The following is a 17367-nucleotide window of genomic DNA, read 5'->3' on the forward strand; positions in this document are numbered from 1 at the left end:
GACTCTAAAATAAAATTCCTGGCAGACCCATGTGAAATAACAATAATAACAAGACTAGTATCTCTATTAGGTTTTAACTATGCACAATTTTGTTAACGCATTGATGTTTAGCGGCTGATTGTCGTTTTGTTCATATTTCTAGTTTTAGCATATTTACATTTTCAAAACAGCTCAAAACTTAGCTTTGAAAACATTGGTTCAAAAACCGGAGGCTGTCTAAGTTATTATAAGTAGTAACCTACGAGAGAAAGCTAGAAATAAACAGTGAAACAAAGTGAATATGTGAAATAAGTTTGATAGATAATCACTTTATCACATTATGTGGGCTTGTACTGTATCAAACTGTCTGACGGCTTCACAGCAGAAACATCTCCAGTGGGACTGGGGCTCGGTCAGTGACTGTATCTGTCTCATCCAGCTGTGGGTTGTACAGAGATGGCAGATTGATGGTAGACCAGTTACACCCACAACAACACTGTTTCCCTGCAGAGCTCCAACACACAAACACAAACACACACACATATTTCTCACTTACCCCTGCAGGGTTCTGTATATAAGCAGAAGCAGGAGACTCTTGAACTGGACGGAGCAGCAGCAGCATCAGCCGCAGACCAGCTTCAAACAACAGCAGCTTCTCTCTCCAACTTCACCTCTCCGATTTACTTCAGAGGTACGTAAGTAAAAGATATCTACTTTGGTGCAAAACTTTTATTCCAGAAATTTTGTTCAGCTAATAACTTCCACATGTGAACAATAAAAGCTATTTAGTGATACATTTAAGAGTCATTGGGAAAGTCTGGCAATTCCTGTTTTGGAGAAACAAAGAAACAAACAGGCTCCGCATTTCTAACAAAGCCTGCAATACTGCATATTATGCACATTTCTCTCATCCAAATGTTAGTTCTATTAGTCATCCCACTTAATCCATCTCTCACAGCCTGAGTATTTACTGTACAGTAACAGGGAAACTATGGGTTTTTAGTATAATTACAAAGTTAAAAACTCACTCTCTTTAATTGAAATATGTGTTGTTTCATACTGAACTAGCTTGAAGGTTGTTTGTTTGTCTCTAAGCATATGCAGGAAAATGTTTTTTCCACGGGTAGAGTTTGGTCTTTGCAGAGCGTTTTATTATGGAGCAAAACCATTAAAGAAAAAGACTCAGTTAAACCTGAGTGGAGGGTAGGTTAGTATGCCAAGTCTTTCACTAATTACTGTAGTAAAGGTGTTAAGTACTGTAGATGTTTAAGCTTTGATCTTGCAATAACTCAAACTTTACCAACTACAATATTAAAACTCTTCTTCAACCATATTTAACCATATTTTCCTTTTTTAACATATTTAATAATATGAGAAAATATACATCATTTCTGCTATAAAAGGGTGTGTTATGTATAATGTGTACTGTACTACTACTACTTTTGATCCTTTGAAACACTTTGGAACAATACATTTTTACTTTACTTAACTTAGGATACAGCATAATGTAACCAAAAGACAGAAAATTTATTAGCAATTAATCTATTGTAGATATTTGTAGTTGTAGACTACCATACAGAAGAAGCAAATTGAACATGTCACACTTGTCCTAGGAGAAAAAGGGCGTGTTTCCACTCTTAAAAGTACTTGAAAAAGTGAAAACAATAAACCGAAAAGACTTCAACCTGACTGACCATGGTGGTGAATAAATAAACATGTAGATTCAAACTTAGCTCTGGGTATGAACACATCAAGTCAGTGTAAACAAAGACCCTGAGTGTGACTCAATAAATCCACAAAACATGAAATGTGAATTACGATTAGTCCACATGGGGTCTATGTTATGCCAGTTTCCAGCCAGCAGCTGGATAGTGTAGTAGTAGTAGTGTAGCCCCTCCTCCATGTGGGAGACTGGGGTTTGAATCCCTGTGGTCTACCTCCAGTAGACCTTATGCTTACCCTGCCTTTACATTGTACCTCACTGTAAGTCGCTTTGAATAAAAGCGTCTGCCAAATAACTAAATGTTGATGTAAGTGTTCCAGGGGGTGGGGCAGGCTGCCACTGCAGCTCAGGGAGGCATGACATTACTGACGGGATTAAATGAGGCAGATTTAACCATTAGATACACAACTGCTGTTTTCATAAGATGCAGGGTGCACAGTACGTCAAGTCTTTGGGGCAAACACCTGCCTGAGAATAAGGCTCATGTTTGCATAATGTTGGTTTGTGGTGGGTTAGGAGAGAGGTTGGGGATGATGTTTAGCCGCGTGAGTCATGATTTAGCACAGAGAAAGCTCTGTTTTCACCCTCACCATTGACTGCACGGACACATGGGAACTGCATGCATGGTGTCAGAAGGACAAGTGGGCCGACAGCAGGCGACGGCACATTAATACCAAAAGGTTTAAAGCTATCAATAAGTTCTCACATTAATATGAACTCCTGTACAACTTGCAATATTCACTGTAAATAAAGTAGCACTTATATTAGCAGTAGTGAAAGAGATATTCCGATCCAGTCTTTGTGACTTCATCAGTTTATCAGTGCCACACAGTCAAAATACAAACAGACATATTACTTTATTTGTACTTTTACTAACAAATGCTAAAGTAAACAGGCAGATTTGTGTAATTAAAAACACTAGATATAAAATAAAACACAAACAAAGTAGTTAGAATAAGCAATAATTATAAGTAAAAGTCCTATCGTAACATGTACTAAGTACATGTGTGATGTGAAAATAAATCGCCAAACTCTAAAAGTATTTTTATTTACCAGAAAAAAAGGCAGTGACTGTAAACCCCCTCTGGTTTAACCCACAAACACACATGGAAACCACATGTGTTATAAAAGTACTCACACAACTGCTGCATTCAAGGGACGTAGGATGTTCCTATAACTGTAATAGTTTTATAATAGCTTACGACTATTTGTTCTGAAAATCTTTTGGTCTTGAATTGAAGAGAGACAAACACACACACAGACACATACACACACACACACACACACACACACACACACACACATAGACACACACACACACACACACACACACACATAGACACACACACACACACACACACACACACACACACACACACACACACAATGAGGCATGTTCTCACATTTTTTCCACACATGTGAAGCAGCTGAGGGTCAAAACAGCTGCAGGAACTAATGGAGCCTGATGGGAATGTAGTCTTTAGAAACTGCAAAGTAAAAACTACAAAGACACAAACTAGTGTAGGACGTCACATTTTACTACAATGCATCAGATTTATTTTGATGGCAAAAAATACATGTCTTAAATTATTGTGTTTTAAAAGCAATGAAGATGTAATGTAGTGATTTTTTTATACAGGCAAACAGCATTAAAACACTCTCTCTTTCCTCTTACAGTCCTTCCACAGATCACCCACCCTGATCTACTACCATCATGTCTGATCAAGGTGCCACCGCTACTCCTTCTTCTCCCCCTCCTGCTCCTACTGGACCCCCTCCCAAGGTGACGAGCCGTGGCCGTGCTGCAGCTCCCACTGCCAGCTCCAATGTTGACGCAGCAGACATCCCAGAGTTTGAGCATTTTGGCACAGTGGGCCCCAGAGGACTTCCACCTCTGACGGGTAAATGTAGACACTAGTTAAAGCAGCATACAACGTCAACTCTGCTCCTCCTTGAAAACTCTAATTAATTCATACCATGGGGGGAACTTCTTTTCAGTCAGAAAGATAGAAATAACAAACATGAGAGGGACAACAGACAGATTTCACAGTGTATGTTGGTTGCAGGAAATAAATTCCCCAACAGTGACACAGTTTCCAGTAGGATTTGCACATGACTGGCAGACGGATGGCGTTCAACCAGGATAAACTCTGCTCCCTTCCTGCAGCTTGTCGCTCACCACAGAATGTATTATTGTCAAAGAGCTGCTATCTGTGAGATCCAGATATGACATGTGACAATGAATGAATGCAGTAACTGGAAGTTTGTGGTAAATTAAGAGTTGAGCATCAAACTGACAGCGAGTGACCGAGTTGTAGGGGAGAGATGCAGTACAAACATATCACTGTTGTTTATACTACGTTTACAAGTTGACATCTGCTGACTCTTGGCGAGCTTCACCACCAAACAACCCCAAACTGAGTATTCCCACCAAAAGACACTCGAGACAACTGGACGGATATTTTGACTTCTCCACTGGCCCCTGGTTGCATTATTATACACAGTAGATACTTGTTGTATATTCTAATTAAATAAACTCTGGTTTTATGTTCACAGTCTAAGCTGTTAGTGTTGGATGTACAAAGTCTGACTGAGACGTGATTTTTCCGTTCATTCAGAGTATCTTGACATCTGGGACGTGGACATGATTAAGAAGCCTGATGAGATCAACAAGATAGATCACCACACCGCACTGTACCATTCGGACTTTCTCATCGTCCGCAGAGGACAAGAGTTCCAAGTCAACATCACCTTCGACCGAACCTATAAACCTGCTGAGGACAAGTTTGCTGTAGAGTTTGTCATTGGTGAGCACAATGTATAATACAGATGTTATCCATATGCATGTGGGTAGCTACAGTAGAAACACCAAACAACATTGGAAACCTCTGACTCATAAAGCGAGAGTTTTGAGTCTCATCCTGTCTCTGTGAGAGAAAAACATTACATTCGTTTCTATCCCCTAGAGTATACATGGTTTAGTACATCCAGACATTTTCATTTACATAAATCTTTCAATGCTCTCTGTTCTCCAAGGCTCCAACCCTCAGTACAGCAAAGGCACCTATATTCCTGTCTTGCCCACTAAGGAGCGTCAGAGCTCCTGGGAGGGCCGCATCATAAACAAATCTGATAATGTGATCACCATGGGCATCACACCTGCAGCAAACTGCATTGTTGGAAAGTACCACATGTACGTTGCTGTGATGACGCCCTTCGGCATTCGCAGGACCAGAAAAGACAACAGCAGGGATGTCTACATCCTCTTCAACCCCTGGGCGGCAGGTTTGTTCAGTCCACAAGACCAAAAAGGTTCTTATTTTGTTCGAACATTCACAAATAAACGCTTACAAACATCCACACAACCCATTGTCTTCCGTCAGATGATGCTGTGTTTCTGGATGATGAGGAAGAAAGGAAGGAGTGTGTGATGAATGAGATGGGGATCATCTATCATGGGGCCTTCGATGATATTGCTGAGAGAGACTGGAACTATGGCCAGGTAGCAGCGCTACTAATTTCCCATACTTGTTTACCAGTTAGGTTTTCTGACACATTTACTTTTCTTAGTTCAACTATGGAGTCTTGGATGCATGTCTGTCCGTCATGGACAGGTCTGATATGCCCATCAACAACAGAGGAGACCCCATTAAGGTGGCCAGACAGGCATCTGCTATGGTAAGAACTTCAATCAATGGACATGCTCTACAACACATTAACAGTTTTTTACACTTGTGGAAAGGCTCGTTTGACATCTTAAATTTTTTTCTACTCAGCTGGACTCTCTTGATGACAATGGTGTGTTGGTGGGTAACTGGACTGGAGAGTACACCTACGGAGTGGCGCCCACTTCCTGGACTGGAAGCACCGACATCCTGCTGAGCTACGCCAGCAGCAAGATGCCGGTCTGCTACGCTCAGTGCTGGGTCTACGCTGCCGTCTTCAACACCTGTGAGAGCTTAAAAGAATCCAAACCTTTTTTCTTTCACATTATTTATGACTTTTTCTTTTGACCTCAGTGTTTATTGATTTAATATTTAGGACAGATTAGAAAGAGAAGCTGTAAATTGTTCATGCAGCTCTGACTAAATTTCCACCAGGCAATATTATCATGCAACCTAAGTTTTGAAAGCATGAATTGTCTTTCACAAAAACAACCCAACATGCTTTCATGAAGTGTGATTGTTGTGCTTAGTAAGTTCAGAGAGATTGGGGTTTCATATATTGGATCATGTCATCCACTTGGGAGGCAAAGATAATACACTATAGGACATGCTCACCGTACTAACTCTTGACCATAATACCAGTTAAGTTTTATTTTAGTTTAATCACTCCTTAGATTCTGTATTTTCTTGCCATTAAACGTTCTGGCTCTGTATTCCAGTCCTGCGGTGTCTCGGCATCCCATCCCGGGTCGTCACCAACTACTACTCTGCCCATGACAATGATGGAAACCTGAAAACTGACATCATCTTGGATGAGAATGGCAGGGTGGACCGCAACCGCACCAAGGACTCCATCTGGTACCACATGACACTGTAGTTTTCTTTACAATGCTCAGATAAGTGTGCTTAACACACTTAATTTCCTCCAGAAGGCCCATCCACTGTTTGAAAGTTACTAGTGTGGAGGAAACGTTGGAGTTTGCTTATAATTATTGACAAATAATGATTATAATAGTAACACCTAATGATGGTGAGACTTTCTTTAATAGCATTTTAAATCTTTGTCTTTGTTAAGGAACTATCACTGCTGGAATGAGTGCTACATGACCCGACCAGACCTCCCACCTGGTTTTGGAGGCTGGCAGGTTGTAGACGCAACACCACAGGAGACCAGTGATGGTATTGAATAGCTTTTGGCTTTTTAATAGCTAATAATGATGGTGGAGGGGGATTGGATATCAATATTTGATCTCTTTCTCCATTATCCATCAAGGCATGTACAGATGTGGTCCTGCATCAGTCTACGCCATCAAACATGGACAGTTGTGCTTCCCCTTTGATGCAGCCTTTGTGTTTGCTGAGGCGAGTCTTTCAGTGTAATTTGTACATTTCTTTTTTGTTTGTGCACTACCTAAGAAAGTGGTTGTATTTAGCTGTGGCTCCTTGTTGCACACTGAACTTATCCTCTACTGGGTTTCAGTCTCACTGTCTTTCTTCCTACAGGTGAACAGTGATGTGGTGTTTTATTCCCGGAAGAAAGATGGAACCATGCAGCCTGTCAAAGTGAACCGGAGTCATGTAGGACGCTTGGTTTTGACCAAAACTCCAGGAGATGTGACCCGTCGCGATATCACCAGTCAGTACAAGTTTGTAGAAGGTCAGTGTTTCCATCCTACCCAAATCTCAGTGTGTGAACAGGGGTAGAAGGACTGAGGGACTGAGAACAGGTTCCTGTCAAGCAAAGAAAAAGTCCAGTGTCCACAAAGAGAATGACTGAGTGCAGTTACAGAGGAAGGAAAAAATACAGATTTAGCTAAAACAGAAATTAATTTCACTTGTGCAATCCAGGTAGTGCTGAGGAGCAGACCGTCCTGGAAAAGGCAGAGGAGTTTGGCTGCAAAAGAGACAAGTCTGACCTTCCTGTGGCTGACATAGACCTGGTCCTGCCCAAACTGGAAATCAGAGTGGGAGACGACTTTGAGCTGAGCTTGGAGTTTGTAAACCGAAGCAACCAAGAGCGCACTGTGAACACCTACATCAGCGGGAGTGTGGTGTACTACACCGGTGTCAACAAGCATGAGTTCCTGCTCAGAGACCCCTCAGTGAAGATCAGCCCCAACTCCAGTAAGTAGGGATTCAATTCATTCATTCATTTATTTTTGTCTTCAGCATATAAAACTCTAATGACTAATAAAAATACTGCAATATAATACTCAAAAGACTTTCTGTTTATAATGTCATCATATTAATATATCAAAATTATTTATTATTAAGAGGATTTGAGAAATTACAATATCAGACATCAGTAAAACTTAGTTGAAGTGGGTATCAGTCCTTCACCTGAGAATATTTACATGTATATTGTGGCTCTAAAAAACAAGCTCAATGAAGCTACAGCAGAGTGTGTTGTATTTTTCTGTTCTGCAGGTGCTAAAGAGGTGGTGATGGTCCAGTCAAAGAGCTATATGAAGCATCTGGTGGAACAGGCCAACCTTCACTTTATTGTTACTGGGAAGGTCAAGGAGACCGGCCACGTTGTTTCTGCCATGAAAGTTGTCACCCTGCACAATCCCAAACTCACCGTTGAGGTCTGAAGATATCTAAAATGTCCTACACAGTTCAGTCCGTTAAATTTGTTGTTAAAATTGTTGTTAAAATTGTGTTTTTTGTGATCTGCTTACACTCATGCTGTCTTTTTTTCTTTGGCTTTTTTCAAAAAGGAGCCACTTTAAGGTGTTTGATGCACTAACGAGCATACATGTAGTTTATGGATAGTTTTGAAAGGCTAAATATGTAAAGTTGTTTCTTTAATGTATATCGTGTGTGTATTCCAGGTGTCTGGTGAAGGCAGAGTGAGTGAAGAGATGGTGGCAACTGTGCGGTTTACAAACCCTTTCAGCTTCAACCTGGAAAATGTCTACATTCGCATGGAAGGACCCGGTCTCATGCCGCCCCAGTTCAAATATTACAGGTGAGATTCAAGCAAAAATAACTAAAACTAACAACCTTCCAGCTTATACGTGTGTAGGTTGTGCAGCACATCATGACAGGCTGCAGTGATTTGGTTTGCAATTTAAAAGAAATTACTTATGTTTTAATATTCTGATGCTTTAAAATTTGGAATTCTACATATAAATTACAACCAAATAATATTCAAGTAATTTCTAACAAGTGGAGAACAAACAAGGGATGATTCATACATATTAGGTGCATTATTAATACAAGAATTAATGTAGATATTACCGTGAACTCCTGATAAAGAATGTTGTCTTATAAAGGGCAAGGATATAGTGGTGTAAAATGCAATTAATACTATATGTAGCAAATTCCAGCTAATTTAATGGCTTATTAATATTTTTTTTTCAATTGCCACTAATTTGCTGTGATTTGCCATTTTAAGCACTGAATTCATTATTGTTGATAGTATTTTGACAATCAACACGAAAATAATCCCTGTCCCGCTGGTTTCAGTTTGATCACAGCTGGTTCCTCTCTGACCTGGGCCGAGTTTTTCACCCCGCACAGGGCTGGCTCCACCAGGGTGATCGCCACTCTGGACTGTCCTGTTCTCAGGCAGGTCTATGGCCAAGCGTCCATCACCATCAAGCCCTGAGGTTCCCTGCAGGATTGCTGACGCCCATCATTTAACTCAGTTAACTTACAGAACCTAAATATAAATATAATCTTATAACTGTAGGTTTACAGCTGTTTGTGCAACAGGTAAACTGTAGCTTCAGCATTTAGATGGCGACACTTTGAAACCCAGGAACAGAGTAGGAACAAAATTTTAAGTTTTTGTATTAACTTCTCTTGAAAATTGAACACAAATATGATATACTGTCACTATTTTGAGTCATTGCTGTTGCATGTTACGTCACCTTACTATTAATTTCCAGCAGTGTTATCTATGAGTACTTTGCACTGTAGTGTTTATCTTTACAGTGGTTAATTTTTAAACAATAAATTCAGATACAGAAATAGAATGGCAGAAGATACAGGGATGACTTAATACACAGTTTATGTTTTTAAAGCTACATTAATTCATTTACACAACCATCATATTATCTTTTAAAGTATGTAGAACCAATTAAAAATATTATTTTATATATAAAAAAATCTGCATTGTCTTCACTGTTTAAAGCAAGTTTATCATTATATTATGAAACTATACATTTTAGTAGCAAGAGTTCCTTCGACCCCTTTATATCAATCTATGTAAGTTTCCCTTTTTCTTTGTGCAACACCAAACATCAGCCAAATAAAAGATCTACAACTGCATAATATTGTGACTGTGAACATGTTGTCTATTAAGTGTGACTGAATTTTAGTCAGTGTTAAAAACTGAATGTCATCTTGCCGTCTTTACTTCATTTGAAACCAGCTCCATCATTTCATGCAGGCAACCTTAATGTTTTGGTGGATTTTATTAAACTTTAGATTGACATTTAAACTACAAAATGGCTTTTTAGGTGAATAAAATTCAGTTCATTGTCTGTCTCAAAATCCAGAAAAAGTGCAGTACATCATGTAAATATAAAAAGTGCAATAGTAAAAGATCCTCTGACAGTTAAGTAGCAGTTTGTGCAGAAAACCTTGGCATCATTTTGATTAAAACTAGACACTGCTACATAATTGTACATGAAAACACATCTAACTCTGTATTTGCCTGAGCTCACACAATGTTAAATAGATAATTTTCCATCACCATGACTTGAAGGTGATGAGGTAGTCTGGGTACGCTTGGTTATCATGGAACACAACATACATGCTGGGGTTGTCTATTCTATCCACCACGCTGTCATAGAGGTCGTGGGGCTGCAGGACATTGCGTGGAGGAGGAACCTTCATGGCGCTGCCACCCACAGTGTAGGTACCAGTCAGGACTCGAGCGACAAACATTAACTGAGAACCATCAACAGCTGGTTTGGAGTATGTGGGGTTAGCTGAGTAGCTGGCACTTACAGCGAAGTAGGTTCCATGTCCATAAGAAGTTGCTGAAAATAAGAAGAAATATAATTAATAAAAAGCACCCATTGATATAAAATGATTGATTGTTACAAAGCTAAACTAACTTCTAAACTCCTACAAGCACGTTTCTTTTTTTAAAGACACGTCCTGAAGCTGCTTAAAAGGTGGTGCAGCAGCAACACCAGTAAGCAGCCACAGTCTACAGATGTCAGTGTTGCACTCTTTTTGTCCAGAGATCATTACCATTTTGCCCAGCATAGCGCCTGTTGAAGCCATTTTTCATGATGGCGTCACAGTTGTCTTGGGTCGTCCCGTGGTACAGGAGCTTTTCACCTGCTCCACCATCCAGTATGTTCTTATCAGTAATGAGCTTCCTCTGCGCTTCGTAGGCACGACGCAGGTGAATATTCTGCAAACGCTCGATCTGACAAAGCAAAGATTAAAAGCAACATCTTTACATATCTGAGAAACAGTCAGAACAAACACATTTATGCATTTTGTTTGCATGTAAATATGACAGGGTGATGGTGCGTTTACAGAAAAATATTCTTCAAAGAAAGTTACACACCTTCATTACAGTCTTGGGGACAGTTCGTTTGAAGGCCTCCTTCACTGACCGGTACTCTGCAGAGGAAGGCTGTAGGGCAACCACCTTCATAGTCTCATTATCAGCCATGTCGTCCCAGTACAGAGGCAGAGTGAAGTCTGAAAGGTGTTAGAGGAGAAGGTAAATAAAAAATATCAGACTTTAGACTTTCACTAGCTAGTATACCCAGGTTCTTCTTGCTGAGAGGTGACACTGCTCACCACTACACCTCTGTGCCTCCCTGTATGAGTCAATTTAAAAATGAATCACAGGACATTTTTGCTATTTTGACTAATATCCTAAAGCATCTTTATTGCCTCAAACCCCACCATCAGTAAGGTATTTTTGTGTCATCACTTCTCATCTGTATAACCCGTCCTCTTACCTGGCTGATTATGGAGTCGTTTCAGATTTGCCGTCTGTCCAGTTTGTCTTTTGGCCTCCGTCCTCTGTAGATCCACCGTCCATGAGGTGCCCTGTGCGTCTACTATCCCCCCTGCTACATCATTATTTTCCAGGTTGTAGTTTGCTGCTTTGGGGAGTCTCTCCCAGTTTCCATTTTGTCCTAGGATGCACCAAGCTACACGGGTGTACAAATCATCCTCCTCCCTGTCTCTTACCACTCTTATCAGGGAGCCTTGCATACATGCATTTATCATCTGCATCACTCGGTTCACCCCATCTTTCAACCCGCTCACTGTTAAGCTACCCTGGCCAGGCTGGTCCCACTGTGTATACAGACCCTGGGTCTCCACCAGCTGCTCCAGATCCTTCATGTCGTCCTGTGTAAGGCCATCCACCTGTTCTTTGGTGAACGTTTGCGTTGAGCACTGAGCTTGATACAGATCCTTCAGCTTTGTCTTGGCAGTGTAGACATCCTTTGTGCTAAGACCCAGGAACAGGAAGACAGACTGCTGATTTGTAGTGTTGGTGTAAAGGGTGCTTAAATCTGCATTTGCAGACAGTGGCTGTTGTTGTTGTACATGAGGCAACTGAAGTGCTGACACTGTAAAATGGGTTAAACAGAACCAGTCAGTGCAAATTCCCAATGATATGAGAGAACGAAGGCTGTGAAACTTTCAATCACCTCTGTGGATTACAGCTGTAGTGAACACCTGCATTGCCTCCTCCTTAAATGCCAAGAAGACATTCATCTTAATCAGGACAAGGTGGATGTTAGTGAGAGAGAAAAGGGGGGTGGATGATGTGGCAGTTTTGACCCCTCGGATGATGGCTCCTGCCACAACACCTGGGTCCATCCCACCAGCCCCTGCAGAAACAGTTTGAATTTTTACTGACAAAATTAAAACACTGACTGAACCAAACACCTGACTATCAGATCTGTGTACTGTTGTATGCGTTACTTGCCGGCACAGATGGCAGGAATAGCCACAGACTTGAATTCAAATGTTTCACAGTGTTGAATTATGTCACACACCAGTTGTTCAATGACACCAGCGTCCTTTTCTCCACAGACATGTAAAATAGCTTCACAAGGGAATGCCCCAGATTGGGTAATAAAAACCTCTCCCTTGTTTACTTTTGCTACAGACAACACACCAAAGAGAAAATTATTAATAAACTGGAAAGTGTTTGTTGTTTGAAAACGTCTACTTGATCATTTTCTCACCTCCTTTCAGTTCAGCCTCCACCTCTGGACCAGCTACAGTTAGGATATCTTTGCACACACCATCTATTGAGTAAAGTCAATATCAGGTCAGAATCTACATGAGCTCAAATGGACACCTGTACCTACTTACTACTGACATCCCTGTCTGGACCACAACCATAAACAACAGCTACAGCAGCTCTAACTCACCATTATGAAAATTAACAAAGTCTGTTGTGTTCACAATGGCTTCAGTGATCTCATTCGTGATGTCGCCAAACACGAGCTGTAGTTTAACACCATGTCCCACAGTCATGCTGATGTCATCAAGGTCACTGGTGAGGGACCGGAAGATTGCTGAGAGAAATAAAACAATATGTCATATTTAAATGGCATGCAAACTGATGCTGTTTTGCCTGTGTTTAATTAAATTGTGTCAGCCTTTATATAGCATAGCAAATCCCTAATTGTCGTTAACAATTGAAAATGTTGAGATCAGCATTCTAGTTTACCTCGGCCCCCCTGGTTCAAATTTGAACTGAGACGTTTATAGACATCTTGGTAGCACTGTAAATTAAAACAATCGCATTAAACACTTTCATATTAATATGTCATGCTTGCGCCTTAGTTACAATAGACAATTGTCATCTCTACTAAGTTAGCATAGCCAAGTCTAATAATGGTGAGGAGATACTCCAAACTGCTAAAGCTTTTCAGTCAGTACTTCAATGCCTTCTTTCAGTGGGTATTTTAAAACAACCCTAAGGCTTATTATATTTTAAATAGTACTATTTTTATTTTGTCATATTGTTATTTCAGTATCAGATAAAAAATGTTGCAAAATAATTTTGAATCACCACCTGACAAGAAACTCAATGTTTTACCCTGACTAGGAAACACATTTACTTCCACTATCTATTTTACTTCAATACTAACTATAATAGGATATACAAATACAATGTATATTAAACATGTTAAACATCTTGCAAATATCTAAATGGTTGCAATCATCACACGTTGTTTTTTTAACTATACTCATTACATAGGTTTGTCTCACCTCCTCAGAGTCAGGATAGCCAGGTTTAATGACAATGTGAATGGTGGAGAGAGACCCAGAGGACGCAGACAATCCAAACTGGTGAATCTTGTCCGTCAGCACTTGAACAGCTTCTCTCAGTGGGTATTTTAAAATTATTCCAGGTCCAATGACTGGAAAGGCCACTGAACTCCAGCCCTGCTGGACACAGAGGTCCAAACACTTCTTCAGCCCATCACCAAGAGCCTGTGGAACAAAAGTCCGACATTGTGTTATAATGGATTCACCTTGTAAAGTCAACATATGATGTGATGTGTAGACTTGTTGAATTGAGTTGAAACTGAAGTCTATTAAACAAGGAACAAGGCCACATAAGACAAATATGCTTACTGCTAAATATATTGTTAATCTTTTAAATAAAAGGCAGCTTAATTCGTGTAGTATGTTTTAAATGCAAGTATTAGAAAAAGACACAAAAGGCATAAAAAAACACACTAGAAATCATAAAAATGAAAAAAATGAAATGAGATAATCTGGCTGCCGCCTACAGGTGTGTGTCAGATTATTGTCAGTTTTCAGGTGTTAGAACTGTGTCGATTATGAATGGCCTTGTACTCATCACCAGTAGCGTTTTTTAAATGTACGACAGTATTTCACTTTACCTGTACACTCCTCCCTCTGACTCCATCCCATGGCAGACACTCAATGAATAAGAGCTTGGAGCAGCCCAGAGATGAAGGACCATCAAGCTGCAGAACATCTCCAGGACCAATGGTACACTTTGCTGCCATCTGGTCAAAGTTTCTCTTCATTATCTCCCCTGCTTTCCTTGACAGATGTTTGCCAATTTTAGTAGAAGTCAGCTTTTTGTTGAGCATGGGGGCCACCAACACGTTCACCTGTAAAAATATAAAATCATGTTAATGTTCCACTGTTATTGTATTAGTAGATTTACAGTAGAACAAAATAGAAGTATAGAAGTGGTCTCACTTGCTCGTCCTCTATACTGCCGATCTTGATCTCCAGGTTTGTTTTCGGTGGGTCTGGGTGTTTGGGTGTGATGCTAAGGGCGCTGGGGCTGCTGATGCTTCGTGGTTTAGATATCACGCTTAGGTTTGAGTGCACACGTTGCTGCTTCCTGATAATGACCTGACAGGAGCTTTCTACCAGCTCTATGTTCAATTTACCGTCTGCCTCGAAGTACCTCTGAGCCCCTGACCCGTCTAGAACCAGTGTGTCTGATGTCAGACTGGCTAGAGTGGCTTTCAGGTTTCTCTGAGTTTCTCGTACGAGGCAACGGGGTCCAGACACAAGCACACAAGGATGTGGGAAATGTGAAGCTTTCAAGGTCACCTCAGTTTGCTTCATCCCAATCAGGTCTAAGATTTTGTCGAAACAGTCAACCAGGTCAGGAGATAGGTCCATAGCTTCTTGTGTTCCAACATAGTTCAGCTGGTAGTCATGCAGAACTTCTTTCAGCTTGTTCACATTTTCACTGTACCCAACAAGTCGTACCTTAGTCAGTGCCGTTCCACTCACTGCTGAGATGAAGCTGAAGTCCACTCTGAACTCTTCACAGTTTACCTCGTTCTTCGCTTTGTTGAGGATTTCTTTAACTCTGTCTAGATCTGGAGGCACAGCTGCAGCACCCTGGAGCTGCACTGTGTCCATGCTCAGGTCCCTTTTTACTGCTGCTTCAGCTTCATCCAGGGCACCAGACGACAGACTGGACAGAACCAGGTCTGATCCCACCTCCAGGGAAACAGGATTTCTTAGACTCTGCTGGAAACGATCCTGGTACTTGGAGATGGCCCCACTGGTTTTTATGAAGGTGATTAATTCTGTAGGGAGGTTCACTCTTCTTTCTTTTACACTTTTCATCAGTTCATCAAGTTTTGTGGTTCCTAACTGCACCTCTTTCTCAGGTCCCTCCAAAATTACCATGGCGTTACCAATGAGTACTTTAACTTCTGAGTAATGGGCACGCATTTCTCGAGTAAACTCCTCTTCTATCAGTTTAAACCTTTTCTCCACAACTGGCAGTTCTTTACGGATTGGCACATTCTTTTCCACATTAGCAATCCTGTCATTCACAGCACCAAACTCTCCCACAACCACAGAATAGCCCAGCTCTGTGTAGACTCTGATATCATCAGTTACAAAGGACGGGTCCTGCATTAGGATTCTAATTTGCTTTGGGTCAAGCACATGATGGCAAATGTAGCTGTCAGTGAGACCAATGAAGACTCGATCCACCTGTATCTCCCATTTCTCTGCAGCACCGAAGCCTCTTCCAGGTGCTTTTTCAATATCTCCTTTCACCACTGCCTCCTCTTCATCAAAATTTAACTCCACTGTGCAGCCGATAGCAGAGAGTTGTTTCTGTAGTACTTTATAGGCTTTAGGGTTGTCCCTCAGGTAATACAGGAGGTAAATGTCAATCTTGAAAATTTTCTCAAGGCTTTTTGTGTTTGTTTTTGAGACTGTCTAAAGAAGGAAATCAAGTTTTATTTTGTTGTATTATAAAACTAATTGATTTGATTTTTTTGTAAGTTATAAATAATATGAACAGAAATGTTTATTTCAATATATACAAATCATTTTGATCATTAGATGTTGTTAAGAATTCTGCTTAAAGTCAAACTGGTCTGGCCACAACATTTTTCTCTGCCGTTTGTGTTTGCATGATAATGAAACAGCCAGCAAAGGTTTCTAAAGGTTAATATTAGCTCACCTGTGTCGGTGGCTGATTAAGAGTCTGTGGTGAACTGGTTCGGCTCAAGGTCAGATGTAGCTCTCCACTAGGAAGCGAGATAGTATGAAACTTTCTCTGTAGAACCCTTTCCTGATCTGTGGACACGTTCAAAGTCACAGTAAATGCATATTTAAACTAAAATGATAAAGGGCATTCTGCATACACACACACACACACACACACACACACACACATATATATATATATATATATATATATATATATATATATATATATATGTATATATATATATATATAATTCTCCCACAAAGTGATTCCTTACCTTCTTTTTCCTTGAAACTGATTTTATAAATGTTGTCTCCGATTTTTTCAATCATTCCACAGTCACCTCCCCCAGAGTCCCGTCTTTTTAAAAAGTGTCTCCTGAGCTTCTCTTTGTCTCTTTGTGTCAGATCTTTGGCTTCAAAGAACAGTGGATGCTGGTATTCGTCCATTTTACTCCAGTTTCAACTTTTAATTGTAACCGGTCTTTGCTCTGTGTGTGCACCGTCCTGAGTGTATCATTTCTCTAAACGCTATACTTTCACTTTCACTTACTGTCAGTGCCACTTCCTTATATGTGTTTGCAAATTGTCACACCCAGTTATTTTAAATGTACCTTTAGATGGGGCATTTCCCCTTTTTGTCTTATTTTGCAGGTACTTGGACCAGTGATGTAAAATAATGACGATATAACACTTGATAATAACTGAGAATATGATATTCACACATGTATACTAATAATTATTCCTTCAAAATAAATTTTTCACTAATCACATTTTTGACATTTATGTCTTGAGATTTAACACTATAAAAAAGTAAAATCTAATTTATTGCAATGAATACTGAATTCTAGTAATACTGTACTGGAAATACTGTTGATGTGCAGTATTACCATTTCAAACCACCAGATGTCCTATTGAGCAGTACAAAACTATTAATACATTTTAAAGTTAGTCTTCTAGTTGGATGGTTTGCAGTTTTGTACACATAGATAAAGTGGTCTGCTTCATTTCAGAAATGAAGAGATACAAATTAATGTAGAA

General features: G+C 40.2%; 2 protein-coding genes across 4 annotated transcripts; one reads left to right on the top strand and one right to left on the bottom strand.

Moving 5' to 3' along the window:
* The first annotated feature begins 482 nt into the window (after positions 1-482).
* Positions 483-9650, top strand: f13a1b (coagulation factor XIII, A1 polypeptide b). 3 transcript variants are annotated; one of them, XM_026352543.1, is made up of 15 exons: positions 483-674; positions 3380-3603; positions 4321-4509; positions 4739-4987; positions 5086-5204; positions 5273-5380; positions 5479-5653; positions 6087-6225; positions 6443-6546; positions 6641-6729; positions 6871-7024; positions 7216-7491; positions 7795-7955; positions 8202-8338; positions 8839-8980. In XM_026352543.1, exons 2-15 carry the CDS (start codon positions 3417-3419, stop codon positions 8978-8980), a joined length of 2229 nt encoding a protein of 742 aa, XP_026208328.1. In that variant the 5' UTR covers positions 483-674; positions 3380-3416. The 3 variants fall into 3 exon arrangements, with proteins under 3 accessions (XP_026208328.1, XP_026208327.1, XP_026208329.1); XM_026352542.1 differs by having other exon boundaries at positions 484-670; XM_026352544.1 differs by lacking the exon at positions 483-674 and having other exon boundaries at positions 3417-3603; positions 8839-9650.
* A 117-nt stretch (positions 9651-9767) lies between these two features.
* On the bottom strand, positions 9768-16853 carry LOC113157211 (protein mono-ADP-ribosyltransferase PARP14-like). The gene is made up of 14 exons (XM_026352540.1): positions 16605-16853; positions 16301-16416; positions 14557-16053; positions 14229-14465; positions 13588-13812; positions 13043-13097; positions 12741-12887; positions 12552-12614; positions 12290-12466; positions 12009-12191; positions 11307-11927; positions 10904-11040; positions 10579-10759; positions 9768-10361 (listed from the first exon to the last, which is right to left on the bottom strand). Exons 1-14 carry the CDS (start codon positions 16774-16776, stop codon positions 10069-10071), a joined length of 4104 nt encoding a protein of 1367 aa, XP_026208325.1. The 5' UTR covers positions 16777-16853; the 3' UTR covers positions 9768-10068.
* Between the last annotated feature and the right edge of the window lie 514 nt (positions 16854-17367).

The sequence above is a fragment of the Anabas testudineus genome, chromosome 18 (assembly GCF_900324465.2).
Source record: "Anabas testudineus chromosome 18, fAnaTes1.2, whole genome shotgun sequence".
Taxonomy (NCBI): Eukaryota; Metazoa; Chordata; class Actinopteri; order Anabantiformes; family Anabantidae; genus Anabas; species Anabas testudineus.